At 56.5% G+C, this 14,450-nt stretch overlaps 2 protein-coding genes across 2 annotated transcripts in view; one reads left to right on the top strand and one right to left on the bottom strand.

Annotated features, from left to right (window-relative positions):
• COG7 (component of oligomeric golgi complex 7) overlaps nt 1-918 on the top strand; it is a 73,296-nt gene extending 72,378 nt beyond the window's left edge. Inside the window, exon 17 of the mRNA XM_021686846.1 lies at nt 483-918. Coding sequence (XP_021542521.1) covers nt 483-649 — 167 coding nt within the window. The 3' untranslated portion in view covers nt 650-918. The remainder of the gene's footprint in view (nt 1-482) is intronic.
• A 4,004-nt stretch (nt 919-4,922) lies between these two features.
• The window catches only part of SCNN1B (sodium channel epithelial 1 subunit beta), a 55,821-nt gene continuing 46,293 nt past the window's right edge, over nt 4,923-14,450 (bottom strand). The window contains exons 5-13 of the mRNA XM_021686845.1: nt 14,237-14,340; nt 11,848-12,011; nt 11,519-11,626; nt 9,221-9,338; nt 8,170-8,245; nt 7,991-8,048; nt 7,283-7,344; nt 6,059-6,134; nt 4,923-5,823 (exon numbers count right to left, since the gene is read on the bottom strand). Coding sequence (XP_021542520.1) covers nt 5,443-5,823; nt 6,059-6,134; nt 7,283-7,344; nt 7,991-8,048; nt 8,170-8,245; nt 9,221-9,338; nt 11,519-11,626; nt 11,848-12,011; nt 14,237-14,340 — 1,147 coding nt within the window. The 3' untranslated portion in view covers nt 4,923-5,442. The remainder of the gene's footprint in view (nt 5,824-6,058; nt 6,135-7,282; nt 7,345-7,990; nt 8,049-8,169; nt 8,246-9,220; nt 9,339-11,518; nt 11,627-11,847; nt 12,012-14,236; nt 14,341-14,450) is intronic.

Genomic DNA, 14,450 nt, shown 5'->3' with positions numbered 1-14,450 from the left:
TTCCTTCCTTCCTTCCTTCCTTCCTTCCTTCCTTCCTTCCTTCCTTCCTTCCTTCTTCCATCCTTCCTTCCTTCCTTCCTTCCTTCCTTCCTTCCTTCCTTGATTTTGTTTATTTATTTGAAAGAGAGAGTGAGAGCAAGCACATGCAAGCAGGGAGGAGGGGCAGAGGGAGAGGGAGAAAAAGAATCCCAGGCAGACTCTGTGCTGAGCGTGGAGCCTGATGCAGGGCTTGATCTCATGACCCTGAGATCATGACCTGAGCTGAAATCAAGAGTTGGACGCTCAACTAGTTGAGCCACCCAGGCGCCCCTAAGCTGACAGTAGGTTTAATCCTCTTGGAAAAACCATCAGAGTAAAGGCCTGGCTGCTTGGGGCAGAGCAGGCAACCGGCATTTTGGGGTTCGGGGTGGACTTCTCTATCTCTCTGTCCCGCTTGGTGCTCAGTCTTTTGAGCTGTGTCTGTCTGCTCCCCATCCCTACAGACTACCTGATCAACGTGATGGATGCTCTGGGCCTGCAGCCATCCCGCACCCTTCAGAACATCGTGACACTCTTGAAGACCAAACCTGAGGACTACAGGCAGGTCAGCAAAGGCCTGCCCCGGCGCCTGGCCACCACAGTGGCTAACATGCGGAATGTGGACTACTGACCGCCTCCCCCCACCCCTGCACCTGGTTGAGAAGAGGCCTAGGGCTGGGGTTCATGGGTCACAGCAGCTCTCCAGAATGGATTTGCTCAAAAATTCTGCCTGGGGTTGGGAGGATTCATTTCCAAAAGACTTGATTCATTTGTATAATCAAAAAAAGGGTTGGGGGGGCTGTAAATTAGAGGCATATTATTTATTAGAGCAGAATTTTCAGATGATTTTCTAAATGATCCAATCTTGAAAAGGGAATTGATAAATACTGTGAAATGAAAGAAGGCTGTTTTCTTTCCTTTGCTCAGTGAATATTTGGGTGCCTCCCATGAGCCATGCTCCACGCACTGGGACACGGGCCGGGAAGGAGGGGGAGAATCACCAGAGAAACCAACAAAGAAGATGATGTCGGATGGTGGCATCAGGGTGGAGGGCAGCTCCCGGACCCACAGATCAGAGCTGTGCGTGGCAGTGAGGGACCAGCGCGGACCAGGCCCTGGGGCACGTCCAAGGTCAGCAGCATGGAAGTAGGAAATCAGGTCAGAGGGGAGCTGGGGGCCAGATCACTGACCAGCCCGTCGGCCGTGATGAGGACTCAGGCTTTTACTTTCTCTTATTTGACAGCTCACGGGATGATGTGGACTCTATCAGGTTTTTTGCCAGTAGCTTCTCTTATCTGTTAAGATGAACAGAATAATATAATTTGAGTGACTCAAGCAAATAGGAGTTGAGCTTTCTCAAGATCGAGAAGTCCCACGGTCCCAGCTGTGGGCACTGACTCAGTGGCTGGAGGAGTCAGGACCAGGACCAGCCTCCCTGTGATCTTGACCTTTTCTGCGTGTGCTGGCTGCTTCCTCCCGGTGGGGCGACTCTTGCAGCTGCAGCCATCACACGGCATTCGGGGGGACGAAGGAAGAGGGGGTGCTGTCCCTTCCACCCTGCAGGCAGAGGGCTCCCCAGGGGCCCCCGTGGCTTTCTCCTCGGTCTCCCTGGCCAGTTCTTGGTCACCGGCATCCTCCCAGCTGCAAGCGAGGCTGGGAGCGTGGGGAACAGGACTGCCTCCATTTGGAGTTCTCAGCCTCCACACTCCTGTCGTCTTCAGCAGGCTGGTCGATGGGCATTCAGTGGTATCCCTGACCTCTGTCCACTGGATGCCAGTGGCACGCCCCAGCTGGGACAGCCAGAAAGGTCTCCAGACCTTGCCCGGGGGCCAGACTCCCCTCCAGCACGGAAACCCTGGTGTAGACCAGGCAGGATTTATTGCCTGGGCCCGGCGCACTGGTGCCGTGAACAGGCTGGATTTCTGTTAGCAAGGGAGAGGGGGGCGCCACCGTGTCTGAAGGGTCCTTTATTGGAATTGATGTGTCCGTGTGTTCCTGCTGCTGCGTAAGCCTTACTTCTCTCTCTGATGCCTTTCAACGGCCTCAGGGATTATCCCCATCTTACACACAAAGGAACCTGAGGTGTGGGAGGTTTAGGGGCTTGCCCGGAGTCACTGGTGCCCATGGCTCCCGCGCTCCTGACCGCGGGGTGTGAGGTGAGCGCACAACACCTACTCCCTCCCCGGAGAACCGGCTCGTGCTGGCCCTCCAGAGTGGCACTGCTGTGCCGACGGCCTCTCGGGAACCAGCCCCTGCAGGCTGCCAGGGCCGGTGTCGTGCTGGCCTTGTCATCTAGGGGTTCCCACACGTTCTGTCCCCACATCCTTGGAACCAGTTTTGCTGGCCCCGAAAGAACCCGCACCAAGAAAAATATTTTGGTTTCTCATGCGGTGGATCACGGGATGTCCCTGGCAGGGATCGAGCCTGGCTCCTGCCTTGAAGAAGTGAGAGCCGGAAACCTGGAAGGCGGAATGTGCTGTGGAAAGTGGAAACCTCTTTGGGGTGACCTTTGTGCCGGTGTCCAGGAGAGCTGTTTGATTCCTGGCTTCGCCACCTCCCGACTGTGTGACCTTGGGGAAGTCGCTTCACCTCTCTTAGCCTCATTTCCTCTTGTGAAAAACAGGAGCCACAGTGGAACCTAATCAGGGTTATTTGAAGAGCCAGTGAGGTACAGCGGGGGTCACAAGTGCCCCCTTCCCACTCCTGCTTCAAATGCCTCTCCCAGTTCAGGATGAATATGTGGCCTGGGCTGATCCAGTGACCCTCATTCTCGGGGCTTTTGCTGGGACACTGTGAGGGAGGAGCTTTCTTCCCACTCTATAGTTGCTGGGCTGAGGGAATGGAGCTTGGAGCTGTGGGGTGAAGAGCAGTACATGAAGGGAACCTATTTGAGAGGGACATCAATATGGAAGAAAAGAAAGCTCAGAGCTGGGGAAATCACCAGATCTATGAACCCCTGGATACAGCCATACCTGAAATCCCTGGACTTTTATTACAAGAACCAATGGATTCCCTTTTTTAGCTTAAGTCAGCTCGAATTAGTGTGACCAAGGAGCTGGCAAAGGGAGCTTGCTAATAACCTTTGCTCTGCCTGCCCCACAGCTTCAGATGAGACCATAAATGTGAAAGCTCTGGGCTCCTCTAAGGGACTGGTATTCTTTTTTTTTTTTTTTTTTAAAGATTTTATTTATTTGATAGAGACAGCCAGAGAGGGAACACAAGCAGGGGGAGTGGGAGAGGGAGAAGCAGGCTTCCTGCTGAGCAGGGAGCCCGACGCGGGGCTCAATCCCAGGTCCCTGGGATCATGACCTGAGCCGAAGGCAGACGCTTAACGACTGAGCCACCCAGGCGCCCCTCTCTGGGACTGGTATTCTTGTGACCACCGGCAGCCAGGGGATGAGGCTGGAGTTTTACCTTCGTCACTTACTGGAAGAGTGACCTGGAGCATATGACTTCACCTCTCTGAGTCTCAATTTACTTACCCTTAAGATGGGATGGTAATACTTCTCAGTCATTCTGAGAATTAATTGGAAAAAGACTTGCAAAGCACTTGGCCTGATAAGTGTGTGTTAAGTGTTTGATACAATGTAGCCATTGTTTGATGATAACAACAACTAATAATAGTGTGATGACAACTATCACTAACAATAAAAGTAGTGTCATGGGAGTTATTGTAACCACCAAGAACTGGACTCCAGCCTGCAGACCCGCCTGACCCTGAGCTGGGAAACCCCCTTCCCCCAGGCCCTCCCCACACAATCCCTCCCAGTGCTGCCTTTGGCTGGAGTGGCACCAAGTCTGTGGCACCGCCTTCCCCCACAGGTGCCACTGTGGGCACTTAATGGGAGGCCTGCTTGTTTGCCTTTCCAGCCGAGGACCCAGGCGTTCTCTGCCAGCAGGGCTGGGCCCTCGGACGTCCAGGCTCTACAGTCAGAGCTGCTTCGCGACTGGGGCAGGCAGGTGGTCAGCTCCCTGCACCTGGCAGGCCCCATTCTTCTTTGGAAACAGCTCCCTGGTCTCTCTTTGGAGAGCTATCAGGGTTCCCATACTTAGCAACTAAAACTACAGGACACTCCGTTAAATTTGAATTTCAGAAAAACAACAAATGATTTTATTAACGTAATGTGTCCCGGATACCTCTTAATTTTAAAAACATTTTTGTTTAGAGAGCAAGTGCACATGCATGCATGGGTGGGGGAGGGACAGAGGGAGAAGGAGAGAGAATCTGAAGCAGACTCCACACTGAGAGAGGAGCCCCATATGGGGCTCAGTCTCACGACTCTCAGACCATGACCTGAGCCAAAATCAAGAGTTGGTCGCTCAACCTACTGAGCCACCCAGACACCCGTCCCAATTACGCAGATGTACTGATACTAAAAAATCAATTCGTTGTTTATCTGAAATTCATATTTAACTTGAGGGCCTGTATTTTATCTGGCAATGCTTGGAGCCATGTCCCTACCCCCCGGGGGCCATGTGATTCTGCTGGGGGTCACCTGGCCTCAGGTATGGGCAGGGTCTGACCAATCCAAGCAGCCTATCACACTGATTGGTTCAGAGATATGCATGTGACCCAATCAGTGACCAGTGAGAGTCAGCCTGGGAACTTGCTGAGACAACTGGGGAAGAGGTACTTCTCCTAGATGTTTGCTGAGCTGGAGACACGGTGAGTTTGGACTCACAGGCGGGCTTTCAGTGTGAGGAGAGCCCGAGGAAAGCAGAGACCGAGAGACACTATTTGAGTTGCTTGAGATTCTTTCACTTAAGCCAGCTTGAGTCTTACTATTTGTCTCTGTCCTTGCAACCCAAAGTAGTACGGTGGATGGCACTGAGTAAGTCACAAGCCCACTTGTGCACCAGCGCACTCCAACTGCCCCATCCGACAAAGAACAAAGCTCAGCTCTATGTGTTCTACTTTTATTTTCTAGAACAAAACTCAGGCCACCTGGCAGCAGGCCCCCCCACCCCGCCCCTGGGCCTGATGCTCTTCTGCTCTCCACAGTTGGTGCCTTCACTAAACCCATTGGCAGAGGTCAGCCAAGGCCAGGACAGAAAACATTCTGAGGACAGACAGCACAGCATGACCAGCTGTTTGTCTCGGGAGCAAACGGTGAGTGGCACTGGGAAAAAACTAGCCTGTTTGCAGAGGACAGTGTTCCAGGGTCTCTGGAGCCAAGCTGGGGACGTCCCAGCCAAGGATCAGGTCAGGTTGGGGATGTGGGCAGGAACCAAATGAGTACACATTACCCACATCTGTACCCACACCGTGACCCTACAGAGCCCTTGGCCTGGGACTGGCCAGGAGCTGCTGGTCTCTCTGTTGAGGGACACACATAGACTGTGGCCTCAGATTCCCATCATCCTGGCCCTTTGGAGAGAGCACCCCAGAGTGAAGCCTGGGGCCATGATGTTGGCTTCTTGGGTCTAGATGGCATCGCCCTCACTGTCAGACTCGATGACGTCCAGCGGCTGCAGACGGAGGGAGTCATAGTTGGGAGGTGGGGTGCCCGGGATGGGCAGGGTCTGCTCATCAGGGTAGGTCCCAGGGTCAGGGCCAGGCCTGGCCACATCAGGCTGGAAGCCAAAGTTGGTGTGAGCCTCCACCAGCTCAGCCACGGTGGGCGGCGGGCCAGCATAGTGAGCCTGGGCCCGCCTCTGCCGCAGGCTCTTGGCGAAGGCCACCAGCTTGATGATGGTGATCCACACAAAGTCGATGAGGATCTCTCCGAATTCGATGAGGCACAGCACCGAGCCCCCCATCCAGAAGCCAAACTGGCCGCCCAGGTTTGAGAGCAGCCAAACAATCTGTGGGGAGCAGAGGGTGCATGGCCTGGTGGGGGTCGGGCCACAGATTCCTGCCTTGAGCCCTGCCTCACGGCTTCCCCGGAGAGGGGCTGTTGGCCAGGAAGGGGGACAGGGTGACCATCTCAACCCAGGGAAACCATTCTAATTTCCGTTGGGCTTGGGACCCTCCCCACCCTCAGGGTGCAGGGTGGAGGGGCAGCAGGGAGGGCTGAGAGTCGGGAGCCCCCAGACTCACGTTATTGGCTGCTGACTCCTCAATGGTGCGATAGTTGAATTCTTGGAAGTAGATGTTGAGCTTGACGACTCCCTTCCTGTAGAAGCAGCAAGAAGGGCTGGTGCCCCCTCCCGGGACATGCTTGTGCGTGCACGTGTATACACACAAACACACACACACACACACACACACGAGAGATAGCCAAGGGGCAGTCCTCTGCCTTGAGTTTCTCACATGTCCACTCCCAGGAGGGGTGAGGTCCAAGCAAGAGCCCAAAGTGCGGCCCTTCCTGTCCCCTCTGGGCCTTGGGGCCACGAAGAGCATCTCTGCCCAGCATCCTTCCTGGGGGCCCCGAGGACTGCCTCTGAGCTCCCCTCTCCCACCCCCCGGGGGGGCCCAGCCCATACACAGTAGGCTCTGGATAGAGTCCTAAGCCTTGCTTCTTTATCAGGGGACCTGGGGCACAGAGAGTTGGCCAAGTGGGCTTCCCCTTTGCACCCAATAGTCCTCAGAAAAGTTATGCTCTCTCACACCTCCAGTCTTCTGGCTGAGCATCTTTGCCTCTTCTTATTTGAACAGTTCCTGCTCCTCCTTGGAGAGTTAGCTCAAGTGTCACCTCCTTTTACAGACCTCCCTTATCTCTCAGGCAGATAGCTTCTTCCCTGCTGTGCTCCCAAAGGAAGGGTCTTACACAGACTCTCACCACCATAAGCCCTGTTGGCATATTTCTGCTCTCTAGACTGGAGCTTCCCAAGAATATGGACCTGTGTCTTTTCTGTGCTCAATTCATGTTTGTGTTTGATGGGTGGAAAGATGGAGAAATGGGTGGAGGATGAGTGGAAGGATGGATGAGTGGCTGGATGGGTGAATGGATATAGATGGATGGGAGGAAAATTAGAGGGATGATGGATGGATGGATGGATGGATGGACGGATGGATAGACAAGCAAATGGACAGATGGATGGTGGAAGGATGGATGAATAATGGAGGAACGAATGGGTGGATGGGTGGGTGGGTGAACAGGTGGCATATGGAAGAACAGGCTGTCCTTGGGAAGTGGTGGACCCTGAATTCCATTAGCTGGCTTCTCTCTCATTCCCAGTGCCTCATCCTTCAGGCCTCCTCCTGGATCTGACCAGTGTGAGAAGGTGTCTGCGGAGCTGCCCTATATCCAAACCCCTCCCTTGGGGCTCTGGTTCCTCCCATTTTCTGCATTCCCCAGCCCCATCCAGACTCTAGGCTCACCTGTTCAAGGTGATATTGGTGCTTTGGTCCCGCTCCTGAGACAGGACGTGGAAAATCCAATCCTGGAATCCAAGAAGGCAGCTGAAAAAAAATGGCACCTCCAGCACCCCCTCCCAATCATGGGCCCTGCTACGGGTCGGGGACACAGCCCCGAAGCTTCCCGAAGGCCCAGGGACGGTGTTTTGGCACAGAGAGGAGGAAGGTAATGGTGCCCCCTGGCTGCTGCTGTTGGGAGAAGGCCTTCTGGGCTCCAGACGCTTCCCCCAGATGCCTAGCCATCCTGCGCCGCCTCTTTCCCACCTCTGGCCCTTGCAGGTGCTGTCCCTCTGCCTGGATCCTCCTCCCCAGCCCTGCCCAGGCCAGCTCAGCTTCTCCTGCCACTTTCACTCAAACGTCGCCTTTGCAGGGAGGTCTTCCCTGACCACTCTGTCTAAAGGGGTTTCCCCTGGTTACTCTGCGCTCATCCTGTCTACTTCGTGCCATTATCACACTTTGAAATGATCTAATTTCCGCATGTTGTCTGTCTCCCCCACTAGAATGTAAGCTCCCTGAGAGCAAAGGGCTGTGCCTCTCTCTTCACTGCTGTGTCCCCAGCACAGCGCCTTGGGAGACATGGCTGGAGGGACAGACAGCGTGCAGACCTGTGCCCAGACCTGTCCCCCAGCCCAAAGGTGGGCGGCCAGGAGCTTGGCCACTCCACCACCTCACCTCAGACGCCTCAGAAGGCCAGTCGGCCATGGAGATGGTCATCTTGTACTGGGTGTCACTGGAAGAGAGAAGGCAGCTCTGTGGCTGTCGCTGTCCTTGCTAGCACTGCTCCCCACCCCTGCCCCCCGAGTCTCCGCACCCCCCACCCCCGTCCCCCAGTCTCCATGCCCCCCACTCACTTGCAGGACTCCTTGCACATGTTGATGCAGGTTTCCCTCTGGGCCACGCTCATGCACAGGTGCGAGTAACAATAGGCTGAGCAAGACGGCGGGGGGGGGGAGACTTAAGGGAGGGGATTTCTAGATGTTTTCCTCTCCCCCTCTGAGCCTCCGGCTGCCCCCTGCCCTCCTGGCCATGGCCACCCAAGGCCGATGGTTCGGTGGGAGGGGGCGCTGTTTCTGCCCAAGCTCTCCTGCCATGGAGGGTCATCCCTTCCCCTGCACCCCCGATGTCCAGCCATTTCGCCCCAGCCTGGCCTGGGGGAGTCTCTCCCCAGACAGCCCAGACTCAGCTCAGCAGGATGAGAGCAGCTTTCCCTCTGTCATCCCCACTCAGGGCTGGGGGTCAGGGTGATGGAGTCATGCATGAAGGGATGGGTGGTCCAAAGGGATGGTTCCCCCCCCTTGGCTACATATTTCGTTGGTTTTATGAGGTGGTGGGACTCTCCCTGCCTCCGACAACATCCATCATGTTTGGACGCCAGGGTTCCTCCTTCTGTGGCTTCGGGCCTCAGACTCTTGGAGGCCACCTCAGTCTCCCTTCCCACCCAGCACCCCATGGAGAGACCCAGTGAGCTCACACACACAGACACGCATGCTGAGGCTCATACATGTGGCACTGTGGGTGCATGCGCGCACACACCATGTGGGCACACGAACCAGCGTGCACAGATGAAAACACTGGAAGCCATCCACGCCCATGTGTGAACACACGTGCAGACCTGGTCCCGAGTTTTGTGCATTAAGACACGAGCATACAAATGCCCTCTCCCATGTCCGCACACATACGTGCCCTCGCCAGCCGCTGCACGCCAAGCTCATGCGTGTGCAGGCATTTACGGGGCACCCATACACAGGAGGGAGGGGGCCTGGGGCGGAGCGGGCTGCAGGCCATGGAGGTGCAGGCCCGGCCCCACCCCCAGCCCTGCTGAGGACGTGGAGCTCTGCCCCTGGCTTTGCGGTCAGAGCCCCAGCCGGCCCTGGGCGCCAGTGCCCGGGACTCTGCACTCACCCCAGTCTGGGAACTCGCGGTTGTTGCAGTATCTCTCCCCATGGGGCAGTGGGTACAGGAAGTGGGCACAGCTGCAGTTCTGGATCATGTGCTCTTGGAAGCAGGAGCGAATACAGGCCTGCGGTGGGAGGGCGGGAGAACACAGCCGTGACTGCGATGCTCCGTCCCAGCCCCGGGGTAGGGGCCCCGGGGGAGATAATGCCGAGGCCCGGGGAGCCGGGGAGCCAGGGGAGGAGTCTCCCCGGCTGAGGAGCTGCGCCTCGTGGCCCCTGCAGCCAGGGCGTGGCTGTCCTGCTCAGTGCCTGGTCCCCACAGAGGGACTCAGGCCAGACCCAGGTCTCTGAGGACCCCACCTTGCAGAGCCGGGGCCCCAAACAGGACATGGGGAGAGGTGGCTTGGTCCCAATACTGTAGCCAACCTTCGATAGGTCTCATTAACAGGGCTGCCAGCTTTGATGGAGCAGAGTGTCCCCTCGTGGGGGCAGGGGGAGGAAGAGTGGGTTTGGCGCCTTGGGGACTGCGGAGGATGACTCTCTACTCGTGCTGGGGTTTCAGGTAACCCCAGCCTGGTTCCAGCGCACTCGGAGGCCAATTGCGGTCACTCACGGGTGGAGCAGGGTGACAGTCGCCCCTGTGGGCTAAGGTCAGGAGAGCCTGGCACCGCATGGGGAATGGAAGTGGCTGGTACTCCTGTGTCTCCGCTTGTCCCAGCTTCCCGAGTCCTGCGTGTGGAGGAGCCCTCGCTCCAACCCTTGCTATCCCCTGCTCTGGGCTCTGCCCCACCGGCCACCAAGCCAGCCTGCTCCGTCCCAGCTACTCCCACTCCCGGCGCTGCTCCTTCACAGCCTAGCAGGCCCTGTCCTGTTCTCCCTGACAGGGCTGTGGTCTCCCTGCGGGCCCAGCCGGGAGGAGCAGAGCGGGGGCGAGGGGGCCAGCGGGGTCCAACAAGGAGCTCTGACTTTGGGCCGGGGTCTCGCATTCTTCCAGGCCTCACCGTCTCACCCGGAAAGGAGGAGTCCTCTCTAGGCCCCACGACAGAGGCCGGAGGGTTGGGGGGATGCAAGCAGAGCACCCGACCAGGGCCTGGGTCTTTGCCAAGGTCTCTGGCCAGAGGGGCGGCTGCACCGGATGAAGCAAGAGCTAAGCTTTTTCTGGAATGAGGTCTCTAAGGCTGAGCCTGATGGATGCCTCTGTGGCCTCCCTCTCCATGCTCCCCACCTCCCTGTGCTGCCTGGCTGTCTGTCTATCCCTTCATTAGCTCGGAAACTTCCCAAAGTTCCCCACTGCAGGCAGAAGCCCCTCCAGATAGAAGGCGGCCAAACCAGCTGGGTCAGGGTGTGGGGCGCACAGGTCAGCGGGACAGGGTGGGCGGGGGGGGGGGGGGTTCCAGGCAAAAGGGAAGCCCATGCCATGCTCAGGGCTAGCAGGCACAGAGGCAGGCCCTATACTGCCCCCCGTCATGCCTCAGCTTCCTTATCTGCCAAGGCCGCCCAGGCTGGGGAAGAAGTGTCAGCCAGGGGTCACGGTCGTCACCTGTGCGGAGACTTTAGACGGTTTTCTCCACTGGGGCTGGGTCTCGGGACAGGCCCCCCGGGCTGCCCTTGGAGGTCACGGTGAGAGAGAAGCCCCAGCTGCAGCAAGGGGGATCGAGGCCGGATACAAAGAGGGACTTCTCAGCTAAGTCGATGAGGCCTTTGTACTGGGGCCTGTACACCCTGATTTCCTCCTTCCTCAGAATATTACCTACATCTTAGCATCGCTGTGAGGATTAAATGAATCCCTGTATGTAAAGCACCTGCAACAGGGCCTGCCTAGCACGTGATGAGCCTGCTCCTCTCCATATATTAGTACTTATAACAAGTAAATCATATATACATATATATATGATAAATGCTATTATTAGTATATTAATAAATGCTACTACCACCCCGTGGGGTGTAGACAGGATCACAGGATGATGTAACACGGGCCAGCCCTTAGCACAGCATCTCTCCCACATAAGCGTTCTTTTTGGGAGACCCCAGAGTGAGATCCGTGTGTTTTGGGCATCCCCACGGGCACAACTGCCGAGTGGGGACGAGCAGTGGCCGGCCCCGGGCCCTGGTGGGCACCCAGGGACGGGACTGGCTCCCCAGCCCCAAAGGCCACAAAACCCACCAAACCGCCCTGTGGTCACCCACAAAAATCAGGTACAGCCCATCCTGCCAGGACCAGCTCCCCCAGAGCCCTGAGGCCTCAGGCCTGGTAGATGCAGACTGCCAGGGTCCCCGGAGCCAGGGGCCCGCGCTGTCTTCCCACCTGGATAGAGTAGGTCGTGTTGTAGTCGCTGTAGAGGTTCCGTACGGGGACGTCGGAGCCGTTCACGGTGCACTGGCTGTAGGGCTCCCCCTTGCGCTCCAGCTTGTCCTGTGTGCGGAGAGGTTGCTCCGTGTGTGCCTCCCTCCCAGCAAGCACCACAGGGGTCGGGGGGGATGCCCCGGGCCCCAGTAGGTGCCAGAGCGTGCCCACCTTCCGCCAGAGCATGCTGGCCCTGGTCGGGGTTCCAGCCCAAAGACAAGGCGGGAATGGGCCGCGAGGGAAGCTTCCACCCTCAGCCCCCTCCGGCTGCCCTCGGGCTGTGGCCATACCACCAGCACCCCGATGGATGTCTCTGTCCCTGACATGGCGTAGATGCCCTCGTCTTTGATGAAGGGGTAGGACCTCTGCCCATGAAGCAGCAGGCGGGCACCGGCCGTGGACGTGAGGAAGGGCACGTAGTCCTCCTGGCCTATGTCCAGGATCAGCTTCAGGCCTGTGGGAAGGTGGGGCCGAGGGCTGCCTCAATTCGCTCCCCAACACACCCACCTGTCCAGGCCCCCTCCCCACCCAGCTAAGGAGACCTCTAGGGCCCACGCAGGAAGCCGGCTGCCCCTCAAGAAAATTGAGACTTCTTGCCTTCTCCAAGGCCCCCTTCCTAGCCCAAGCCACCCTGCCTCTCCCTCCCCCCCAAGCCCTGCAAGCTCTTTCCACGTGGCAGGTAGATCCAGGGGTGCAGGACTGCCCTGCTCCACCTGAAATCTTATGAGTCCTCGTTCTCATCATTCAATCCCTGTTGGCTTCCGTGCTCCTTGCTGCTGCTGGGCCTTCGCAAATGCTATTCCCTCAAGAATGCTGTTTCCTTTCTTTGGGATCATGTCCCCGCCCCCTTTACCCTTCACCTAGAACCTCCTGCTCTTCCTTTGGATCTCAGCCCAAGTGTCACTTCCTCCAGAAGCCTTCCCTGACTACCAAGACTAGGTCTCCTAGCTCTGGAAATATTCCTCCCAAGTACATACCTCACTTATATGAATCTTTTATTGTCTGTCTTCCATCCTCCCCAGATAGTTCCCTTCTTGAGGGCAGAGACTAGACCCCATATCTTAGGCACCACCATAGGGCCATGCTGAGTGGCTAGGACAACAGGCTAGCATTCATCGAGCACCTGCTATGTGCTGAGTGCTGGGCCAAGTGCTTTATTATGCATGATCTCACTGGTGCTCACAAGAGCAAAGGTATTATTATAATCCCCGTTTTACAGGTGAGCAAACTGAGGCACAGAGAAGGGAAAGGACTTGTCCAGGGTCACCCAGCAAAGAAGGGGCATTGTTGGGGTTCTAACACAGGCAGCTGAGCTCCTTGGTCCTAATCATCTGCCCCTGTGAAGCGAGGTGAGGTGACCGGCGCCTCTGTGATACACAGTGACCTCAGGGGCACAGGGGCTGGGTGATGGGCGATCAGCATCCCCTCTGGGCCCCTCTTGACCAACAGCCCTGAGACAGAATGACAGCCTGCCTCCCAGAGGCTGGGGAGGCCAGAAGCTGTGGGGTAGGGGAGGGAGGCTCGCCAAAGCCATCCTGAGGCCACCATGAGTCTTTCCCCAGAGATGGGCCAACACAGTGGCCTCTCTCATCGACCGCTTCTCGCTCTGTTTACTCCTTCACCCCCTCTCTGTCTCATTCAAGAACCGCATCGCAATGAGGCTCAGTAAGAGTATGAGCTCTGATACAGGTCAGCTGGGTGCTCTTGGGCAAGTTCTTTAAGCCTCCAAAGAATATTCAGCATATACTGAGCGCGTAGGACATGCTAGCCACTGTGCTAAGCGGGTGACGGCCTCATGTCACAATGATACTGTGCAGTGCACACAATAGGCTCTCCTAGGCTATCGTATACTGTTTTTGAACGGGGAAGCCACGGCTTCCAGAAGGTCAGTCTTGAGCTCAGGCTCACCCGGGGGGTCAGTGGTGGAGCTGGGGTTTCCCCCAGGGCCCAGGAGCTTGGGCTCAGCAGCAAAATGGGAGCACTGGTCCCTAGCCCAGACATTGATGGGAGCTCTGGGAGGATCATAAAGGAGATTTTCAATTTTCTAGCATTCGTGGGCCCTGCTCAGGGAAGCTATAGTTTAACATTTACCAAGGTCAAAATGACTCCATCAAAACCTCAGAGGCTCTATTTCCACCCTGAGCGGCACACATTGTACATCTCCTTTGTTAAATAATCAAAAAGGAGCATTCCAAACATAAAGGAAAAAAAAAACCAAACACTGTTTGCCATAAAATCAAAGTCATACAGCCTTGCACGCACTAAAAACATAGGATAAAGTCTGTCACTTTCCGGAACGGCCTTGGTCATGATGGTTTGTAACCCTTTATGTAAAAACCATATATAATCCTGCTCCAAACATTCCTTTCCTGAAGCACTCTCTTCCTTGTGAAGACTGTGTATCACCAGCAGCTCTCCTAACTTGGGCTCCAATAAAACTCTTCCTTTCTTTAAAAATTTAAAAGGGGTTGTTCATTTTGCAGGGACAACGGAACGGCTCCCCGCACACAGAAGAGGCCCAACTGTGGCCGCCCCTCCGTGGGCCACCTCCTATCTAATCCCAGCCCTCCCCCTTGACAGCTCGTGGTCACTGGGTCTTCTTGCCTTCGAGGCAAGAATCCCCACGAGGTGGGGATTTCAAGCCCCATGGCTCCAGCCCCAGGATGAACCAAGACTTACCAAACTCAGCTCCGGGGTTGGCAGAAGGGAGCGCCTTCTCTGTCATGCCCCAGTTGAATATGTAGCAGTTGCCATAATCCGGGTGGAAGATGGATGTGAAGTTCCTAAAAGAAACACTATCAGCCAGAGAGCAGGGCCCACCCCAGCCGGTGCCTCTCTGACCATCTGCTGTCCAGGACGCATAGCGGAGGGGAGCCGCAGAACCCAGCCAGGT

The sequence above is a fragment of the Neomonachus schauinslandi genome, chromosome 5 (assembly GCF_002201575.2).
Source record: "Neomonachus schauinslandi chromosome 5, ASM220157v2, whole genome shotgun sequence".
In the NCBI taxonomy this organism is placed as follows: domain Eukaryota; kingdom Metazoa; phylum Chordata; class Mammalia; order Carnivora; family Phocidae; genus Neomonachus; species Neomonachus schauinslandi.
Note: the sequence above shows the minus strand (reverse complement) of the source record. Positions and strands in the feature narration are given on the sequence as shown.